The following is a 22,326-nucleotide window of genomic DNA, read 5'->3' as shown; positions in this document are numbered from 1 at the left end:
TATTTTATATAGTTGTGTTCACATACTGTTGCTGACGTTGTTTCCTTCCTTGCAGAGTCGAATGGCAGAGAGCCTGCGTCTCTTTGACTCCATTTGCAACAACAACTGGTTTATCAACACTTCCCTCATCCTCTTTCTGAATAAAAAAGATCTTCTGGCAGAAAAAATCCGGCGCATCCCGCTAACCGTCTGTTTTCCTGAGTACAAGGGCCAAAACACTTACGAGGAGGCAGCAGTCTACATCCAACGCCAATTTGAGGACTTGAATCGCAACAAGGAGACCAAGGAGATTTACTCGCACTTCACCTGTGCCACTGATACCAGTAATATCCAATTTGTCTTTGATGCGGTGACAGATGTCATCATTCAGAACAATCTCAAATATATTGGCCTCTGCTAAAAATCCATGGGCCTCAATCTGTTTTCCTGAGGTGACACAAAAGGGGCTTACCACCTCCATTTGTGGTGGAAACAATGGGGCAGTACTTCGAAGCCCAAGGAGAGGAAGGGGGAAAGCTGAATTATGTTCACAGCCCCCCCACATCCCTCTTATCCTCGCCACAAACATTTTTTCAAAAATACATGTTTTGCAGGGTGCAAAGGCTCCAAAAAAAAGTTGAAGTGTAACTGTGTGGAAATGTTATCATCACAATCACCGCTGGCTCATTCTGTTTGTTTCATTTCATTTTCCTCAAATGGCAGAGCTACCATAGTCTATGTAAGAAATAATATTTCATTCAACTGTCCTAAGAACCATTTTACTGCGAGGAAGATGCAGAGCTGTTGAATGGGAGATGGGCCTGCCTTGCAGTTTTTTTTTTCTAGGAGAAAAGCTAGTTCCAATCTAAAGGCAACAGAACAGGAGAATTTCAGTAAAGCCTTCCTTACAGCTGTACAGAAGGAACACGTATCCATCATACTGGCACGCACACACACATACAGTATATACACACACATCATGTATAGAGATGCACACAACTCGCAGCATATACTGTTTACACACTTCTGCTCTGCTTCATTATGTGTCATGGACATCCTTCCTGTTAAAGGAATTGTTGGTACAGAACTGTTCTATGATTTCTAGCCTGACCTTTAGCCCTTTCTTCAAAGCTTCAAAATATGCAGCAAAAGTACATGAATGAAATAATTAATTAAAAATAGGCCAAATCAAGGTCAGTGTTTCTTCTACTGGTGAGGAATTTTATACATCGAGAGTCTTCTTTACATCTTTTTTTGCCAAATCTTGTGGTGTTTCACCAAAAAAAAAACAACCAATCCTGAAAGTCGAAAAAAGCGGTGTTCTTTTTTTTAACACAGACACATACAAGAAAATTTAAAAAATCACAATGTAATTTTTTAAACTATCGTTTTAGTGTCCGGATTGCTGAGTGTGAAAGTTGCCAATGGACAATTCTGCTCCATTGCTCCAAAGAAATTCTGGGAAATACAGTGATATTGTAACAGCCTTCCCAGGGAGCTGGAGCCAATGAGACTGTGTATTATATAGCCTCTAAAGTCTTTTTTGTTGTTTTTTATTTAAAAAATGTGATGTATTATTAGAAGGTTAACAGATGAGCGATATGAACAATAACTAAATGTCTTGATATTTGAATTTAATAATTTAAATTATTTGCAGTTTAGTGAAATTAAAGAAACAGAAGAGATGCATTCCTCAGTTCCAGGTTTCATCTCGTACAGAAATACTACTGGATATAGTACTGTTTCAGTGAAATTATGGCATATTTGAATGTCAGACGAGCTCTGTGGGACTATACTGGAAAATCTCACATGGATCAAATGGGCCTAAATCTCTGGTCATTTGATTCTTTCCCTCCCCACTCCATAGAAAAGACTTCTTGCAGACTTCAGTGTAAAGTCAATGTGTAAATATACATTCAAGAATTGTAAAGCACATTCACACACACTATGGAAATTCTCCTCCCTTCCTTTGTTCCCCACATGTACCCAGATTAGTGTGAGAATTCTCAGCCAAGGGCTCTAAGAAATTTAAAAGAAAAAAAGTTAATTAAACCATCAAAGTTAAAGGTTGTCCACATTAAGAAAATAAATAATCTGAATGATACTGAACTGGTCCACAGTGTGTTCATTTATTGGTATTACAATTTAATAGTTTGCACAATTGAATTATGTTTCTAAATCTTTTTGCCAGACTGCAGAATTTTGTTCATTTGCTACAAACCTCTTTTCACAGTTCATCCACCAAGATTAAGGATAATCTTAGTGTACAGCAAAAATTGTATCTAAAGCCTCAAATTAGTTCAGAGAGGATGTTCTCCCTCTGACAAAACCACCACAAAATTCAATATGATTCCTCAGAAGAGGGCCAGTAGTAACTCTAGGAGGGGTAGTGCAGTTCAAGATTGAGATAGAGCTCTATGGAAGAAACTTCCATGACACCTACCTGCATTCTCTGGCTCTAGGTGGTGCTTTCACAATCCCCATGTTCAGTAGTATGTATCTCTATATAGGTATGTATATAGCCAAGATTTTTAAAAATTCATGCTAATTAGGCCTATAAATCCATACTTATGTGCCTGAAGAAATGGCCTGATTTTTCAAAAGTGCTGCGCTCTCAGCAATTCTCACTAATATCGACAGGAGTTGCTGGTTGCCTAATACATTTGAAAATCAGGCCATTTATTTAGGGATCTCAATATGGATTTAAGAGCATTCTTTTTTCAAAATGCTGGCCATATATGGTGGATTTTTCAAAGCAGCCCAGTTGATTTAGTCACAAAAGTCCCATTAAAATTTTCAAAAAATTGCCCTTAGGTTTTTGGCAATCTCATCCATCTACGATAACATAAACAAAGGTAACAAGGCACACTCCACTCAACGAAAACCATAAAAATATGGAAGGAAGAAGTTAAGGGATGTCTTCAGGATTCACTGCTGCATTCAAATCATCTACAATGATGTCAATAACATACTCTTACACTGTACAAAACATTCACTTCTACTTCCAACAGTTACCAAAAAGCAATACATACCACTCTTTCACCTAGGCTGCACTCTAATGCAAAACTTTATCTCCAACTTCATGCCCTCTTGTATCAAGAAAGTGGCACACCTGGCTGTCACACATTCCACATAAGTAACATTAATCTACCTTAGTACTGCAGAGGTTGTCATTAAGGTTTTGCTGTCACTCTTTCGGTATGAATTGACGAGCATATAAATGAACAGACAAAGGTTCTGACGCTAACTCCCACCTGCCAAACTGTTTTCAGGGAAAACAGCACAAGAGTGAAATAGTGGTAATTGATTTTCTTAACTCACAAAGGTAAACAGTCCAGTGTTAGAGAGGAAAAACTTCCTAGATACATGGGCCCAATCTATAATGTGCTCATTCAAAGAATAAAGAGTTTTTAGCTCTGAAGGATTCAATGCTTGGAGCCCAGGGCAAAAAGAGCAACATAATCAGCTACTGTACTGCTGTCCAGACAAGCAATACAAACCAATAATGTGACCTAAAGGCACAACAGCTGCTGCAGCTCTAGCAGCATGTCAGTCTGTTATGGAGCTTTTCCTTCTTCCTTTTTCCAATCTTTAAAGATATTGGAAAGATTAGTCACTGGAAAGATTTTAGATAAAGAACATCCTTGGAGGTAAAGTCTGGTTTGACTTGCACTGTTTCAGCCTTGTTTATCACATTTAAGATCAGCTGTGGAAATAATAATTTCACTGCACACTTCGTTCTTATTCTAAGTGCTTGGCGGAATTTGAAGCCCTTTGATTTGCCTCTATACATGTCACCATGTGTGCATCCAAAGTCACACCTTTCCCATCTCTTATTTAAGAACCCACTCTCTTTTAAGGGAGTCAGAAACATCTAAATTCAGGCTTCATCTTAGCGTATGAGCAACGTGCCTCAGATTGCACGTGACCAGGATTAATCACCGAATTTGGTCCGCTGGATGGCTAGGATGTCTTTAAGCAACATGGAGGCACAATCTAATAGGAATTTGAGATTGCTATATATACTACAATACATTCAAAGGCAATGGTCTGAGTTCAGAGGAAATATTTTTCAACAGCCCTGGGAGGGTACAAAAGTAGTCAAACAATATTCTGTATATGGCAGAGGTGGTCAAACTGCGGCTCGCAAGTCACATGTGGCTCTTTTACAGTTAACGTGTGGCTCGCGGAGCCCACCATGCCCCCCATTCTCTGCCTACCAGACTGGTGGGGGGATGGGACACACGGCTTCTGCCCTGCAGTGGGATGGTGAGGTTTGGGGCTTCAGCCTTGTGGGGCAGCCCCAATCCCTGGCAGGCAGCCTCGCAGGGCTGGAGCCCCAAGTCCCGGCAGACATGCCCAGGTTATGAAGATTATCATATGCGGCTCAGAGGGTCAGCAAGTTTGGTCACCCCTGGTATATGGGCATCACTGTCTCAAGTTATAAGCTAACAGTGGGATTTTCAAAAGCACTCAGCACTGCCCTAAATCAATTATGAAAAAATCCCTCTGAAGTATTCAAGGTGCTGACTTGGTATGGTTCCTATCAACTATACATGCCAATGTTTGATTATATAATGAATAAGTGCAAGATCCTCTAAACCAGTGATACTCAGACCTCAGTGGTTCAGGAACCAAATTAGCAATCAATATTACCTAAAAGAGCCACAGTAGTATGAATTAATTGTTTCATTTACTATAGTACTATATATTCACATTTAAACAGTATGACAGGGGAAATATTTAGTTTATATTTATATTTATTATATATATTCTCACAGAAAAATGACTAATCAGGTATTATTTTATCAGCTTCAATTGGTTAATAACATAGAAAAAGCATCTTGATTGGTTAATAACTTAGATTGGTTAATAATTAAATCACACAGTATTTTAATATTATGTGCTGCAAAGAGCCGCAGGAGACACATGAACGAGTCTCAGTATCACTGTTCTAGACTTAGTCCACTTGTGAAAGTATTACCCCCTATGAAGGCATTTATTTGTCCCATACTGGAATTGCATTGCAGTCTAGATTTCCCTCCATATTGTAATCTGCTACCATCAGTAACTTGAACTGGGAAAATAAAATTGTAAAATGGGTTACGCTTCCTTTGGAGTTATGTGTTGTACTGACTTACAGTGTGACCATTTCATTTCAGCACTAGCCTCCATATTACTTCTTATGGCCATTTCAGGTTGACAAGAAGGCCAGAGGAATCAGAAGTAAGCAATGCCCTTAACTGCAGCAGAACAGATATCTGGAAATGATAATGCCTGCCAGGCAATGTAAGGAAGGACAAGAGAAACTTGGGAGAAAAGTTTCCTTAATTTAAAAAAAAAAATATTTTAATTAGGCAGGTCCTTGAACAGCAGCATCATAGGCAGTGGAAATGGGGCAGCTCAGCCCTAGGGCACTGGTTACATCTATCTCATTCACTGCAACACTGCAACTAGTCTCAGCAGAGAAGACAAAAGGTGAAACACTGCAGTTCACTTAAATAGCTTACTCAGCCCCAGAAGAGGGTAAAGAGAAGGGAAGGAGGAATACAGTTTTACACTTAAGTTTAAATCATCTTCCTTTCCATATATTCGGTACTTGTTTCTTAAATAGCTGTGATTCAGAGACAATCTCTGTTCATGAAAGCCCAATAATATTCTTGATCTTTGTGGTATGAATAATTTCTGTGGTGTCTTCTATTTGAAGAGTTCAAGGCTATTTACAAACTTTAATTAATTCAGTTTAGTACACAGGTGGAGTAGAACAATTTTATTACGCCCGATGTATAAATAACAAACCTGAGGCACAAAGAGGTTGAGTGACTTGTCAAAGACAACACAGGAAGCCTGTCCCAGGGACTGAAGTTGAACCAAAGTCCCCAAGTCCTAGTCCTTTGCTTTACCCTCCAGACTGTATTTCCATTCACATATTCATCCAACTCAAACAGTTGACAGTTGATTGGGAAAACAGCTCCTTGACCCCAAATTCCACCTCTTTGGGTAATTTATTTAATGCATTCATCCCTCTGTGTGAATTAGCTTTACTGAAAATAACTCTTCATTCTTACTTTTAGATTGTACTCCTGATTTTTGAACATAGCCAATGTGAGCAATTCATCTGCAACACACTTTTATCATACCTAAAGAAAATATAATGTTCTGGGTTAGTTTATATTTTTCCCATAATCCACCTCTCCTCCTCTTTCCTGTTTCACAATTTTTTACTTTTCTTGGTTCTTCAGACATGGTGGAGTCAGTCTTTTCCCGGATTTTGATAAATCATGCAATTAAATATGCATCTGTTTCCTCAGTCTTCTGGTTCATCAGTGATGCAGTACACTACCACATGGAAGAGACAAGTCCAGTAATACACCTGGGATTCCACTTCACCCCGGCAAAGATGATATTCACAGAATAGATGTTCCATCTGTTGAAATGAGGGTGCCATCTGTCCTTCAGCCTTGGCACTCCATGCAGCAACACTGGCTTCAAAAAGAAACTTTTTCCCCCTTCAACACCGATTATCCACGGATTATGTAGATTATTATTTCTTTAGCTGTCGAAGGATAGGATGGAAGAGACACTTTTGAGAGTTGGGAACGTTTTATAACTGGAATTGTTTCTAAATAGAGATGGTGGCAGACTGATAAGCCAGTCCAGCTCAAGCGGTGCCTAAAATAATTTAATGTTTTTATAAGAAAGGGCCACCACCACATGGCACTTTGTGAAGATTTACGAGAACGTGGACAAGCCAAAAGGAGGGACTTTGAAGTGGTAGTGTCTTGTCCAAACACAGAACATCCAGACTCTGTTTCTTTGTCACATGAAAGTAGCTGTCCTTTAAGTTGAGAGCTACATACCAATTTCCCTGAGATAAGGAATGGATAATGTCCTGTACTTGAATGTTCTTATGTACCTGTTGATGTTTAAGGTTCAGGATGAATCTCAAACTGTTGCTCTTCTTACGGATCAGGAAATACCAAAAATAAATTCCTTCGCTCTGTGTTCTTACAGATCCTCTTCTATTTTTCCTTTCCTGAGGAGGGAATCCACTTTTCCCAGCAGGACTTTCTCTTGAGATGGGTCCTTGAGGAGGGAAAGAGGAAGAGAAAGATGGCAAGGTGGCCTGGTGCAGAATTGGATGATGATGTCTAGTAACCCGTGCTTGGAAGTAATTTTACACCAGATTCTATGGGAGGAGAGACAAAGCCCTAAGGGAGCAGATGAGGGAGGATGGACATGAGATGTGGTGGTGTAAAAGGGTCAGCTCATTGCTGGCATCTCCGTGGGGCAGGGGTGTGTTGTGGCAGCTCTCTCTCCCCTGGGGTCTGTTGTTGCTGGCTGCTCTCCGGCCACACTTCAAAGTCTCTCTCCTTTTGGGATAGTCCATAAACAAAAAGCAAAGGGAATTAACACAAATAAACTGAGTTAGTAACAGAAAGGGGGATGACTCTCTCTCGGGGTGTATCAGGGTCAGGCCTTCCCTTCCCTCAGGGAGGGACTTTCAGGCAGTGGTTGTCAGGGAAGTTCCTGTCTTCAGTCAGCCCTTTCCTCAGGAGCTGAGGATTGAAGTTTGCTCTCTTCCCTGGTCTGCTCACAAGTGAGCTGTTCAGCTTCTCTTTTAAACTCCTTCTCCAGACTGTGCATGTCTTGCTGGTGTGGACGGACAGAGCTGGTTGAGCCAAGAGCAGATCCTTAACCCCTTGTGGTCCCCTGTGGGGTTTGTGAACCCCATCAGAGATGCAAATCAGTGTACAGCACTCAACTACATCAAAATTGATGTTTGGGGGCTGCTGTTAAGGGCTGTGAGAACATGCAATGAAGAATCATGCTCCTATAATGCTGAGGTTGTTTGCCAGTATTAGGTTTAGGAAGAAGATGATACCACCTCTGGGACTGCTGCGTCCCTTGGTGTTGAGGGAGTCTGTTTCTGCAAGTAGGAGAACCTCCTCTCAGCTGAGTAAGAGGACTGTATTAGTTCCAGGAAATGGGCAGTGGCCTTAGTGACCACTGATCTTCTCCAGGGTCTCCTCCTTTTTTATGCTTAAAAGGCCATTGCCCCCAGATTAAAGGTTTTAAATTTTCCATGATAATCAAATGTGAGACCAGAGGATCTAAGCCAGGAGTGCCTCCCAAGAGCCACTCCTGTAGCCATTGGTCTTGCACTGGTGTCTGAAGCATTATATGCTGCTCTTAGAGAGTGTCAGCGAGCATATGACTGTGACACCCTGGCACCCCAATATTCACCACTGTCATGTAATTAGGATATGTCTTATACAAAGTATGCCTTGTGCGGTGTCATTCTAAAAGTCTTGATCTGCTAGACAGTAATATCTCGTTGGATTGTATGTGCTATCGTTGTATTTGAAGTTATGAAGTTTGGCTATGTATGTGGTGCTGAAACATGTCCTGAGGTTGAAAACACCCACAAGCAGCCTTTTAGGTAGGACAGTAAAAAGACCAAACAATGTTAATGACTTATTGAGGAAACGCACACAAGCACAAGGATTACCCCAGGAACTGTGTACAATAGAAACCTCTCAGAGATAGCACTACACAATGGGAACTGTTTGCCCCAGATCACAGCAAAAGAGCTTTCCAGCAAGTGGGGAGAGGATATAAAAGGGGGGAAATGACATCATAGGGGCACCTCACTCTCCCTACAACAACACACTTGGAAACACCTGAGGAACAAAGACTGAACTGTGGGAAGTGATGGTCCCAGGCTGGAAGGATTTTTAGCTTGTGTATGAAAACCTGGGAAAGCCAAGGCAACTTGTGCCTTAAGAATCTGCCAGCCTGTTTATCACTCAGGGTGAGAATTTGCTAATTCATATCCTACCTATCTAGTGTGTTAAGATCAGTTTGTGGTTTTTGTTTATTTATTAAGGTAATCTGCTTTGATCTGTTTGCTCTCAGTTAAAATCTATCTTTTGTAGTTAATAAACTTGTCTTGTTTTGTCTCTAAAACCAGTGTGGCACTCATACTTGGAGCAGAAAGCTCTTGCATATCTCTCTCCACATTGAGGGAGAGGGCGAATTTTAGGATCTTACACTATATAGTTCTCTGTGCAGCACAAGATGATACAATTTTGGGTTTACACTCCAGAGGAGGTGTGCACTTGTGTGCTGGGCATTTCCTTAGCTGAGCTCTCCCATGCAGACCTGATATCAGCATCTGTGTGAATATAGCTGCAGCTGGGTGTGTCTCTACCTGTGTGTGTGTTGGAAGGGGGCTTGAGAGCCTATCACAGCAGCGCAGAGTAAGGGAAACCCAGGCTGGTGGAACAGGTGGGCTCAGTGTATCCCAGTTCCAAGTGGGACCCTGGGGGGAACCCATCACAACGAGCTTTGGTGACCAGAGTCTTGCCTGCTTTCTTCTGTTCCTCTGGCAAGGAATCTGAGAGTCATACATTCTAAGGCCAGAAGGGATCACTGTGATCATCTTGTTTATATGGTACAGGCCATAGAACTTCCCAAAATAATTCCTAGAGTGAATCTTTTTTAAAAACTTCCAATCTGGATTTTAAAATTGCCAATGATGGAGAATCCACCACAACTCTTGGAAAATTGGTGATTACACTCACTGTTAAAAATGTATGCCTCATTTCCAGTTTGAATTTGTCTACCTTCAACTTCCAGCCATTGGATCGTGTTATACCTTTCATGATTTGAAGAGACCATTATTAAATATTTGTTTCCCATGTACATTCTTATAGACTGTAATCAAGTCATCCCTTATCCTTCTCTTTGTTAAGCTAAATAGACTGAGCTCCCCGAGTCTGTCACTATAAGGCATGTTTTCTAATCCTTTAATCATTTTCATGGCTCTTCCCTGAACCCTCTCCAATGTATCAACATCCTTCTTGAATTATGGACACCAGAACTGGGCATAGTATTCCAGCAGTGGTCAAACCAGTGTCAAATACGGAGGCAAAATAATCTCTCTACTCTGACTCAAGAATCCTCTGTTTATGCAGCCAAGGATTGCCTTAGTCCTTTTGGCCAGAGCATCACACTTTGAGCTCATGTTCAGCTCATATCTACCCCGACCCCCAAATCTTTTTCAGAGTCACTGCTTCTCAGAATGGAGCCTCCGCATCCTGTAAGTATGGCCTACATTCTTTGTTCCTAGAGGTATACATTTAAACATGTGTTGTTAAACATGCACCCAGCATACCAAGTGATCCAGATTGCTCTGTATCAGTGACCTGTCCTCTTCATTATTTACCATTTCCCCAATTTTTGTGTTGTATACAAACTTTATCAATTATGACTTTGTTTTTTTTCCAAGTAATTGATAAATACGTTAATAGTGTAGGGCCAAGAACTGATCCCTGCAGGACTCCACTACAAACACCATTCACTCAGTGATGATTCTCCATTTACATTCTGAGACTTGTCAGTTAATCATCTTTTAATCCATTTAATCTGTGCCACACTAATTTTAATTATTCTAGTCGTTTAATCAAAATGTCATGTAGTATCATGTCAAATGGCTTACAGAAGTTTAAGTATATTACCTAACACTATTATCTTTAATAAACTTGTAAACAAACTTGTAATCCCATCAAAAAGATATCAAGTTTGACTATATCTATTTTTCATAACCCCATGTTGATTGGCTTTAATTATATTATCCTCTTTTATTCTTTATTAATAGAGGCCTGCATCATCATGCCCAGCATTGATGTCAGACTGACATGCTTATAATTACCTGGGTCATCCTGTTTGCCCTTTTAAAAAATTGGCACAACATTAGCTTTCTTCCAGTCTTCTAGAACTTCCCCAGTGTTCCAAGGTTTATTGAAAGTCACTATTAACAGTCCCACAACCAACTCAGCCTGCCCTTTTAAAACTCTTGGATGCAAGTTATCTGGATCTGCTGATTTTAAAATGTCTGTCTTTAGTAGCTGCTGTTTAACATACTCCTGAGATATTAATGGAATGGAAAGAGAGTTGTGTGGGGAAATAGAGCAGGGGGGCCTTCTTTTTAATAGCCAGAGCTGTGAATCTAAAGGCCCCAAAATAAACCCTCCAATAGAGATCTGTTATCCTAACTACCCTTACACAAAGTAGTACAGGCCAGGGCCTGAACTAGACTGGACTGCACAATTCCCTGCCAAACTCGGTCAAGGGTCATGACCAGAGGAGGGGGGGGCAAGGAGGCAAAGAATAAAAAAGCCCCAGCAGCAGCACTAATGAAATATGTTCATGACTAATGAAATATAATAACCACTTGTGTGAAGCAATAGGTAACTTTAGCTAAATACAATTTCTTGACTCATGCAGCTTCTCCTTTGGGTGATCTTTGACCCACTCCGTGATTCCAGCTATCTGCAAAAATAGCCAATCATAGATCCTCTTTAGGTGTCCCATGAAACCTCCCCCCAATCTTTAACCAAAAGACCCCGGAAAATAACATGTGTCTTGAGAAATGTACCCAAACTGGTGCCAAGTACCACCCCTGTGGAAAACCACCAAGCGCCCCCTACCCAAATAGACATCCAATTCTCGGAAAAATGAGGAAGGTACCTAGAAGGGGATGTGGGGGGGAACTGACCCCGACCCTAATTTCTTAACTCGCGGTTTGGGGAGGGACTGACCCCAACCCTAGTTTCTTAACTTGTGGTTTTAGCGGGGGGGACTGACCCCAACCCCAGTTTCTTAACTCATGACGTATTGTTTGTACTTTGCTTGCGGTTTAATGAAATAAAAACCCGCCTGCGAGCGGCCCTCGGGGTGTCAGTCTTCGGACTGCACCCCAGTGCACTGGTATGTATGTCAATAAACTGGCCTCAGGCTTGAGTCTTTGAACTAAAATCATTGCGTGGGGGTCTTTGACCACAACAGTTGTTATCATCATCATATGATATAACTACATCCTCTGCTTTTTTCCAAAATACAGAAGAGAATACAAATATAGGGATCCTAGCATCCCAGAAAATATAACTGTAGTGAGACAATGGCCTGATAGTTGACCATCTGAAGGCCTATTGACCCAGAGCTGCCAAACACACCTAGTTTATGTTCCTCTCTGTCAGAAGTCAAATGAAATGTTTTGTTGCCCCTGACTTTCTCTTGTGCTGCAGGCATCACCATGGGGTTAGTTGGAGAATTTTGTATGTCCTTCAACTGACACAGGAGACCATAGTTGGGTAAGAGGAGAGAAGAAAGGGGAAATAGCTAGATATCCTTGCCTGGGTTGGGACAGCCAGAGCTAAGAGTCAGAGTCAAATTCTCCATGGTCTGCATTTGTGATATGTCAAATAGGGGATCAGATTTTTCCAATGCTATGAACTTGTTTGCAGTTGGAGAGTATTTGCTGTTCTCCCGTCAGCTCCTGAGAGTATCTTTGATCATCAGGAGGAGAAACAGATGAAGCACTACTCTGTTTTTCTGCTGTGGAATTCTGTACATTCCTCCAAAGGTAACTTGTATGGTTTCTCTGAAGCCTCTTTCCATTCCTCAAATATAGGCAGATCCCCCTGCATATGTGAGGGATCTGGTGCCAGTAAGGAAGGTTGTATTGGCATGAGATGAAGAATAGGCTCTGGTTGAGGGCATTGGTACCAAAAGGAGTATTGGCACTGCTACCAAAGTTGGTGCCAGAGTTGGTCTTGCAGCTTCCAAAATGGCCTTCACAGAGTCCTCTATGTAGGGCCACACCAGTAACACAAGAGGGCCCTGCATGATATCATTCCATGATGCCTGGATTTGAAGCAAAGAAGAAGTCCAGTATCCCAAGGTCAGGGTACCACGTGAAGGTAAACACTGAGATGGGTGCTTCCTGCATCAGCATCAAGGCTACTGAGGCCTTAACAGGCAGTGGTGGTTTTGTCTTCAGTGCTGCTTTTGATTTAACTGGTGCTGGATGAGAGCTTCACTCCAGCATAAAGCATAGGATATTCCAGTCTTGAACCCATGACAGAAGGTGGTGCTGAGGCCAGAGAAGCAAAGTGAGCCTGGGGTCATGTGTAAGAGGACCTCAACACAGAGTCTGGTTTTAATTCCCTGAATTGGCCCACTGGAGTATCAGGATGCAGGCATCAAGAAGCTAGATGAGCCTGGAGCCCCACATGTTTCTCCCTTCCAGCATGAGAAGTGAAGGCAGAGCAAAACATACATTGCTTTATTGAGAGTGTCTGGCGCAGACATACAAGACACTAGAGTTGCATGTTGCTTTCCAGTACGATTGATGGGCACAGGATGCACCTTCTGAAAATCCTTATGGGGCTCTGGGTCTGACATAGTCCCAGTAAGGAGCCAAAGACTCCCAGGACAAGGAAAAGGATATCCTCACTAAACTATCCTAAATGATTAACTATTTATAAGAAAATCTTAAACTAGGCTAAGGGAAGGTCTAGTCTGTGGACATGCAGATGAATTCCATTTGCTCTCTGTGATGATAGGGGATGTACTCCCTTATACAGAATAGGGTGATGAAGTCACCTTTTCATGAGATCTCTATCATTCCCAATAATCACGGCTTTTCACGATTGTTCTGCAGTTTGACTCCAGGAGCATCATATCCCAGAAATGGTAATGCATGGAGGCCCTTGAAGAAAAATGTATTTAATCCTAAATTATTGATATCTACTCTCAACATTAAAATAATCTTAATTAAATTTCTGTCCGGGGTATATGACAAAGGGAAGATGTTCAGAGGCAGAAATAACAATTAGATGCCTCACTCCCAATGAAAGTCAACAAGAGTAGGTTGCCTAATATGTTTGAAAATCTACCCCTAAATATATACTGGTAAGTATAAAAAACCTCATACATCTCTACATATATTTCAGTATAGTTGTATCCAAATTCCAAACAATATGTGGCATCTATACCCCAATAATATACTGTAACAGCAAAAATGTGCAAACATTCTGTATACTTTTTCTACTTATACTACTACATTTTTAAGGATCCAGTCTCACTATCCTGAGGAAAGTAAAAGGCTTGTTATGGAGTATCAGATGTAAGTACATTAATAATATACACAGAGAAAAAAGAATTTTACAGGAACCATTTAACATTCACCAGCACCTGAAAGATTAATCACATACTGCCTCTTACTGGTAAGAAATTGAGAAGACTTCATAATAATGCACCAGAAAATGCTAAAAGCACAGTGTTTCTGTAACTTGGAGAAAAAAAGAAAGTTTCAGATTGATAGGTCAAACAAACGTCAAATGTGATGAGTCAAGATGAAGGAATAGAGATGAGGATAACACTGGAAAGGCAGATGAGCGAGCAGGGGAGTGGATGGCTATCAGGTCAGAGAAACAGGGTGGAAAGAGTTCACATAGAGTTTTGAAAACCAGCAGGTCATTTTTTAATTGGATTCAGATATGGATAGTAAGGTGAGAAATGATGGGGTTGACATAGTCTAATTTCCTGAAGGAAGAAAGCAGTCATGGCATGGTATTCTGGACTCCTTGAAGTTTATAAGGTAGTGATTCAGGAAAACTATAAAAGGCAGAAATGCAATAGTCAAGATGTGAAGTGATAAAAGCATGAATAAGGATTTCAGCAGAGAACAGGGTCAAGATAAGGACAAATTCTTGCAATGTTCCAGAAGAGGTAATGGACAGGCTTATTTATAGATAAGGGAGTTATGGGAGACAAAAGTAAGTTCAGGGTCAAAGCTGACATCAGGCAAGATTAAGAAGTAGAACTAACATCTGAGTTAACCCTATTGAGACAGTGGGTCTATATACGTATCTGACTAAAGATTTATTTGGCTCACCAAATGGAAAATGCCAGTGTTTTAAGGGTTAGGGAGAATGATAGCAGAATTGGACACATGGGACATCAAAGGGCTAGATTCATCCAAGTTGTCTGCAGGATGTCACTGTGACGGGTTGGATCACAGAACCCCCCTTGGGAGCTGCCAACTGATGTGCTAAGATTACTTCTCTCCCCACTTTCCTGCCCTGTCAGCCTAGGACTTCAGTGCCCTGCCTGGTTTGAGCCAGACTCGCTAGCCTGCTGCAAACCCAGACCCAGGTCTGAATCACGTCTCCTAACAGCTGTAGGCTTACCTGAAAGCAGCTTACAGAGGTGTTCTTGTCTTTAACACTCAGATGCCCAACTCCCAATGGGGTCTAAACCCAAATAAATCCGGTTTACCCTGTATAAAGCTTATGCAGGGTAAACTCATAAATTGTTCACCCTCTATAACACTGATAGAGAGATATGCACAGCTGTTTGCCTATCTAGGTATTAACACATACTTTGGGTTAATTAATAAGTAAAAAGTGATTTTATTAAATACAGAAAGTAGGATTTAAGTGGTTCCAAGTAGTGACAGACAGAACAAAATGAATTACAAAGTAAAATAAAATAAAACATGCAACTCTAAACCTAATACTGTAATACAACTGAATACAGGTAAAATCTCACCCTTAGAGATGTTTCAATAAGTTTCTTTTCTCAGAATGGACACCTTCCTAGCCTGGGCACAATCCTTTCCCCGGTACAGCTCTTGTTCCAGCTCAGGTGGTAGCTAGGGGATTCCTCATGACGGCTCTCCTTTTGTTCTGTTCCACCCACTTGTATATCTTTTGCATAAGGCGGGAATCTTTTGTCCCTTTGGGTTCCCACCCCTCCTCACTGGAAAAGCACCAGGTTAAAGATGGATTCCAGTTCAGGTGACATGATCACATGTCACTGTAAGACCCCAAGCCTTCATTCCTCCCAGCCTGATTCACAGGAAGGCTTGCCTGCACACAGGGCCATCCACACAGGGCTGCCCAGAGGATTCAGGGGGCCCGGGGCAAAGTAATTCTAAATAATAATAAATAAAAGTTGCAATATTATAGAATACTATATTCTCGTGGTGGTCCCTGTGGGGTCTGGGGCAAATTGCCCCACTTGTCCCCCACTCTGGGCGGCCCTGCATCCACAGTCAATTGTCCTGGTTGCTGGGAGCCATCAAGATTCCAAACCACCATTAATTGCCCACACTTTGCATAATTACAATAGGCCCTCAGAGTTATATTTCATATTTCTAGTTTTAGATACAAGAGTGATACATTTATTGAAATAGGATGAATACACTCAATAGATTATAAGCTTTGTAATGATATCTTACAAGAGACCTTTTGCATGAAGCATATTCCAGTTACATTATATTCACTCATTAGCATATTTTTATAAAATCATATAGACTGCAATGTCACAGGTATTCCTTATACCTCCATAGGCCATGGGAGGTTTAAACCCCAAGGGCCCAGGGAGGTGATATTACAGTTCCCTCAAAGTTTCTGCTAGGCAAAGGCAGCTTCAAATTGCTATCAGGGCTCTGCCATCTGAGGCTTCTCAAGTTAAGTGCCAACTCACTGCATTCCCCAGCCACCCTGACCAGTCACCATTCCTGGAGACTGCCACCCATAACCATAGAACCATAAAAAGACAGTGCTGGAGACAGCAACTTTTTGCTTGAGAAATGTATATCAAATCTGACTTTTCTCACACATGCAAATAGTCCCATTGCAGTCAGTTTGACTTTACTCCACCGTATGTAAAATGAGCAGAATTTGACCCAAAGAGATACATAGCATGATTGGACCAAGTGTAACAGAAATGGGTGAAACTGTTAAAAATATTAACAACATATAACAGTAACACAATTTTTTTTTTAAAGACCTCCACAATTTGGTCCCTAATAAGGCAATTCTGCCTCCTTCTTTCAATTGAATTTGCAATGAGGGCACATGACAATTTTATGCAAGGATGTTTACTGCATAACTAAGTAATTTTCACAACTATGTAAATCTGTTGTTTCCTGAATATTAACTGTTGTGAGTCTTTCAGTAGAAAAAAGGTAACAAATGTTCAGAGAATCTATTTATCTAATGAGGAAAGATTTGACAGTTTAGATAGTGTGACAGGGTGGACTAGGCCCTCAGGCCCCCTAATGGATGCCTCGGAGCCTTGCCACACCCCACCCCAGAAAAGGGTAGTGGAGAGGGTTCTCTAAGCTCCCTAGAATGACTGCAAGGGATGCAGCCAATCAGGAAAGAGGCTGCAGGGAGCAGCCAATCAGAGCCCAGCACTCCTGTATAAAAAGAGCTGCTGGGCCAGAGTAAGTTCAGTCTGTTGGTACAGAATGGGAGAGCAAGAGGTGCTCCTGGCTGGCTGCAGTGGCTGAAAGGGCTGGACAGATCAGTTGTTGGTAGGGACTGGGGGAGCATGAGAATAGCTTCTGGGCGGCTGCTGGAACTAAGCAGGTAGTTATTGGCAGGGACCAAGGGAGTGAGGAAGGAGTTCCTGGTTGGCTGCTGGAGCTAAAGCAAGCAGTTACTGGGGGAAAGAGGAAGGAGCTGCTGGCTGCTGAGACTCAACTAAGATGGGCTATGGGGTAGTGGCCCAGGGAAATGTAGAGCAGCAATTAGTAAAGGGATACAGCATGGGGCTGCTACTTAGAGGGTCCTTGGGTTGGGGCCTGGAGCAATGGGTGGGACCAGGTCCTCCCCCCACCAGCCACTCGGGGGAAATGGATACACCCTAAGGAAGGGAATTAGAACTGTGGCAGCCCAGGGAAGGGGGCTGCACTGGGACTGACTCAGCAGGGAGCTGTGGTCAGAGAACTGAGCCCAAGAGGGGTGGCTCAGAGGAAAGCTGGGGTCACTGAGGACTCAAGTAAAGGCAAGGGGTTCCCAGGGAAGAAGCCCTCTGGGTGCTGCTCAGTACCTGCGTAGGAATCTTGCAAACTAGCTGGACCAATCAAGGGTACTGTAATGGGCCAAGTTGGACTGGTTAAAGACTGAGTCCAGGAAAGGCTACAAGAAGATGCACGACCTGAGGGGGTACTGCAATAGGCCCCTGTTGGACTAATTAAGCGCCTCAGCCTAGGGAGGTCCTGTATGTTGATGCCAACGGAGAGAATACTGCTACAGGCCCTGTTGACTGTTAGAAGACTGAGCCCAGGGAGGGCTGCAGGACATTTTGGACTGTACACTTTGAAGGGGTTTGTTTGTTTTGCACATGGACTGTGTGTGACTTGGCTGGAAGGCTGAATCACTGAAGACCTGCCTGACAAGCTCAGCAGCTGACTGGGGGCACTGTGAGCAGAGAAAAAACTGCAGGCACGCGCACACTTGGCCAAAGGGTGCTTGCATGAGGTGAGTGTATCCCATTACAGATATTTTATATGGGGGGAAAAAATAGCTATCTGTAGCTTCTCTATCTTCTTTTCATACCTGCCAATCGTCCCCACCTGCTCTCTTCCTGCTCTTTTGAGAACTCCAGTATTTTTCACTGTAACTAGTCAAAAATGTATTGAATATTTGATTTTTTGTAATCTGCTTCTTAGCCACTAACAATAATGGTTCAGATATCACTATGACACACACTAATAGCACATTTTGTTTTATGTGGAATTTTTGAGTAGTAATGTTTTAGGCTTTGGCACCACCAAGAGTCAATTTTGCTTACTACCACATTTAATTGCTAGATAGATTCAGATGTTCTAATGAAATCCAAAGCTGTCTGCTTTTTGTGTAACCCTCAAAGTCTCTCTACAGATTCATGTGAAAGAAAAAATAGTTTTGTTTTGAATTGGTAGTGCCCCTGGAAAAACAATTATTTTGGAAGTAGATGCTACTGTTGTATCATTTGTCTTTGTAAAACTTGAAGAATAAGATGAAAACTACAGCTTGAGATATTTCCTCAACTGTATTTTTGTCATAATCATCTGATTAAACACTGAACAAAAAAAGCAGCATGACTGATACAGCTAAATCATACAGGTAATTCATTAACAACTTTGAATGATAAACTAAATATACAACCTGAGGAAGCACCAGTAAACAGAAAACCGGCCCTTATTTTTGAAATGCAATGTTGGTAACCCTAGTGTTTACTAATGAAATAACTTTACTTGGCATGTGCCATATGTGACATATGATAACTAAATGATAAATTAAATGATAAAGCTAAATGATAACAAGAGGTTGTGCAAATGTTTGACAGTAAAATATACACAGAACATACCGTAGATGGATTTTCAAAAGTGACTAGTGATTTTTGGGTGCTTCAGTTTTTCGGGGTGCTGCTTGAGACACTTTAAAAGGCCCTGATTTTCAGAAAATGCTGAGCACCAAGTGCATGATTTTACAAAAATGTAGGCTTATGCCCAGAATAGAGCAGTGATATTCAGACCAGTCTGAGTTAACAGGCTATTCTTTCTTTCTCTATCTCTGTAGAGATCAATTATATGGATTCAAAGAAATTTGGACTGCATTTCTAGATATATTTGGATTAAAAATATTTAGACTGCTCAAAGAACACACTTCCATTCCTTCTAACCCCTCCTCCTTTTCCATCCCTCTTTGGTCCCCTGTTTTTCCTATTTATATGTCTTTGCCTATTTGATTACAGTAACCCCCACTGTAACTATGTATTTGTAGTATTGTCTAGTTTTGTACTATCTGGTCTTGCAGCTTTGAGTTGTAAAACTGCATAAGTCTTTTGGGAATCCCATGAAGCATATGGTTCTTGGAAACATATACAAGCTGCAAGTCATCCACCTTTTTGTATTTTTCACTTAATTTTTTTTTTTTAATAAAAGACAGTCACAAAAGAGATGCTCAGCACTCACTCTAGAGAAAATCTGGATCTTTTAAGATTTCTCCAGTTTGGCGCCCAAAATTTGAGGTATGCAAAATCACAAAACTCTAGGCTTGTATTTCTGTTCAGGATCAGTATCTAAGGCTGGTAAAATAAGACTGTTCTTCAACAGTGGCACCCATTTCCATTAACTACTGATCTGGACAAAGTAAGGCCTAAATCCTGCAGTGAGCTCCATGTAGGTGAATCTTTGCATCCAAAAAGATCTCATTACAGGATCAGAATCTAAAAAGTGACCAAGTGTTTTACCTGAAGTCAGACAGCAGCATTCACCTGTCCTGAAAAATTAATTGCTTTACAGAACATTTTCTCTACAAACCAAAATCCAGATGGAAAAACTTCCTGATACTAAACAAATAAGCAGAGTAAGAAGTCCCTTGTCTTGACTTTATTTTGCAAAAAGGTACTTGAACTATGTCTTACCCCCTTTGACCCATGCTGTTAGCCAGTATTTGTGGTCTTGAGAGTTGTTTCCGTTAACAAGAGAAATCAGTTAAACAGGACTGTATCAAAGAAATACCTCTAGTTACAAAGAACCTACACAAGGTCCTGTTTCCCTGAACACAGCAGAAATCAAACAAGAGACAGTTTCCATGCTCAATACTCCAAGACTCTTTCGACCCATCACTCTACCAAAAAGCTCTCGCTTTCTTTGCTTTCTCTCAGGACCATGTTTGCTGTGCCTATCTTGCTGCTTTCTGCCTCCCTACAGCTTCTTCTGATCCACAGCCCCATGCATTTTCAATCACCCACATAGCTCAGTTTCTGACTGGTATTGTATGCTGTTTGTGTTTTCCATGGGGGCTCCTATTGTTTCAGCTATCTTACTCCAAAAAGAAGCTTAAGTGCTTCTTACGTTTATCCTGAACGAAAGGTGGCACTCACACCTGCCAGCTCCAATAAGGTTTTTGACTGCAGTTAGGGGTCAAACATTTCTTTTGGTAGCCACTGGAATCTTTGCCAAAAATATGCATGAATAGTTCCCTAAAATTAAGGGCTGCTGTACTGTTTACATTCAGACATCTCTAACAGGTGAGTCGGCAATAAATTCAGTAACAGTAGGTCCATGCATGCCATAGAATAAATTGGATTTATAATATATGGTACACTGCCATTATGTTCTGCAGGAAATTCCTGGCAGCATGGTTAAAAAAATGACACACTAAAGGTGTGGTTTTATTTTATTTTTTTCATATATACTAAAGCCCCTTTATATCACTCTGGCAATGTAAAGAGGCGTATATGAGTGCAATGTAATTTATTTCATGTTAAGGTCTGTTTACCCTGCTATCTGTGACTATTTGTATGTTAAACTATTCTGCTCTGAAAAGGATATACCAAGAATTCTGCTTGCCTTTAACATTTCAACACTGTCAACTCTGAAGAACAGTCAGTCAAGGAAAAGCAAAGGGACAGTGTGATACTCAAACACATGCTTGAAAATAAACACACAGTAATATGTCTAATTTTAGGCCTGCTAGCGTTGATAGCAACTCTTTAAACTTATAATTCTGATGTGAACCAATTGGCATAATTTCTTCCTGTGACATTTTCTTCTCTCATAAGTGCCACAAAACACTATTTATCATCCTGACTACAGAGCTAAATGAATAAGTACCCTGATAGATCAGGACATACCAGTACTAAAAAGTCACATTGTAAGCCACCTTCTCATTAGATTTTAAAGTCTACAGGATGATTAATAGAACAAAATAATGCAGAAAAATGTTAAATTACTGTTCTACTTGAAAATCCTTTTATCTGATCAATATGTGATCTACTATACCTTAATGGTGATCACATCAAAGTTGTCTCTTGTTTTGTTTGTTTCTCACTGGATTGCTCTGCTATATACTGATTTATTCACTTCAGACTTCACAATGAGCTGCATTCACATAAGTTCTTTTCTATAATTCAAGCACGCTCACTCAGCAATTTTTTTTTTAAACATTTGCTCAATGCCTTTTAAGCACCACTAATATGATGGAAGTCTTCCACTTGAAATTTAGTATGATTTCCCTTGTCTTAATATAATGGATTTTAAATGGATATTTCCTGTAGATACTATTGTACTTCTGAACTCTGACACAAATAGTATTTTTAAACACTGTGGATGAAAGGATAAAAAATCAGGGCCAAACCCTTAAGGCAAAAAAAGACAGAAAACTAAAAATGTATGTAGTTAGACCAAAGAAAACATTTTAAAAGTATAATGAATTACCCCACTATTATTTCAAGTCGGAGACAAATTCTTATGATTGAACTCCTAGGGCTAAATGCTGTACGTACTCCACTTCCTGAGATGCAGCCCAAAAAGATTGATGGGAGGCAAAGATGCAGTTATGTTATGTTTGCACCCTATGAATTCTAGGCTGCTAGAGGGCTGAAACAGCAGCCCATAGCCTAGGCATAGTAGCCCAGAACCCCTGGAGCATGTGATGTTATGGGCATGCTCCTTCTGCCACTGATACACCCCCTACACCAGGGCTTGAGAGTAGGGTGAGGTGAGGGATATTTACACAGGATCTGCACTACCCTTGCACTGGAGAAATTTGCCCCAAGCCTCTTGCAGCTCCTATATAGCCCCTATGAGCTGCCAGAGTAGTGTATGGGGGCTGGGATAGTATTCAAAATCAGCCCCCTAATATTAAGAGAGGTATCACCTGATAGAGACAGAATAAGGAGCCTCTTTAATGCAATATCATTCATGGCAAT

At 41.0% G+C, this 22,326-nt stretch overlaps 2 protein-coding genes across 4 annotated transcripts in view; one reads left to right on the top strand and one right to left on the bottom strand.

Annotated features, from left to right (window-relative positions):
• GNAZ (G protein subunit alpha z) overlaps window positions 1-2,575 on the top strand; it is a 153,781-nt gene extending 151,206 nt beyond the window's left edge. For all 3 annotated transcript variants that reach the window (XM_034790805.1, XM_034790806.1, XM_034790807.1), the window contains exon 3: window positions 56-2,575. In XM_034790805.1, coding sequence (XP_034646696.1) covers window positions 56-400 — 345 coding nt within the window. In that variant the 3' untranslated portion in view covers window positions 401-2,575. The remainder of the gene's footprint in view (window positions 1-55) is intronic.
• The window catches only part of RSPH14 (radial spoke head 14 homolog), a 209,337-nt gene that overhangs the window by 182,990 nt on the left and 4,021 nt on the right, over window positions 1-22,326 (bottom strand). The window lies entirely within an intron of this gene.

Source organism: Trachemys scripta, chromosome 15, assembly GCF_013100865.1.
Source record: "Trachemys scripta elegans isolate TJP31775 chromosome 15, CAS_Tse_1.0, whole genome shotgun sequence".
In the NCBI taxonomy this organism is placed as follows: domain Eukaryota; kingdom Metazoa; phylum Chordata; order Testudines; family Emydidae; genus Trachemys; species Trachemys scripta.
The sequence above is the reverse complement of the archived record's forward strand: the minus strand, read 5'-3'. Positions and strand labels throughout refer to the sequence as shown.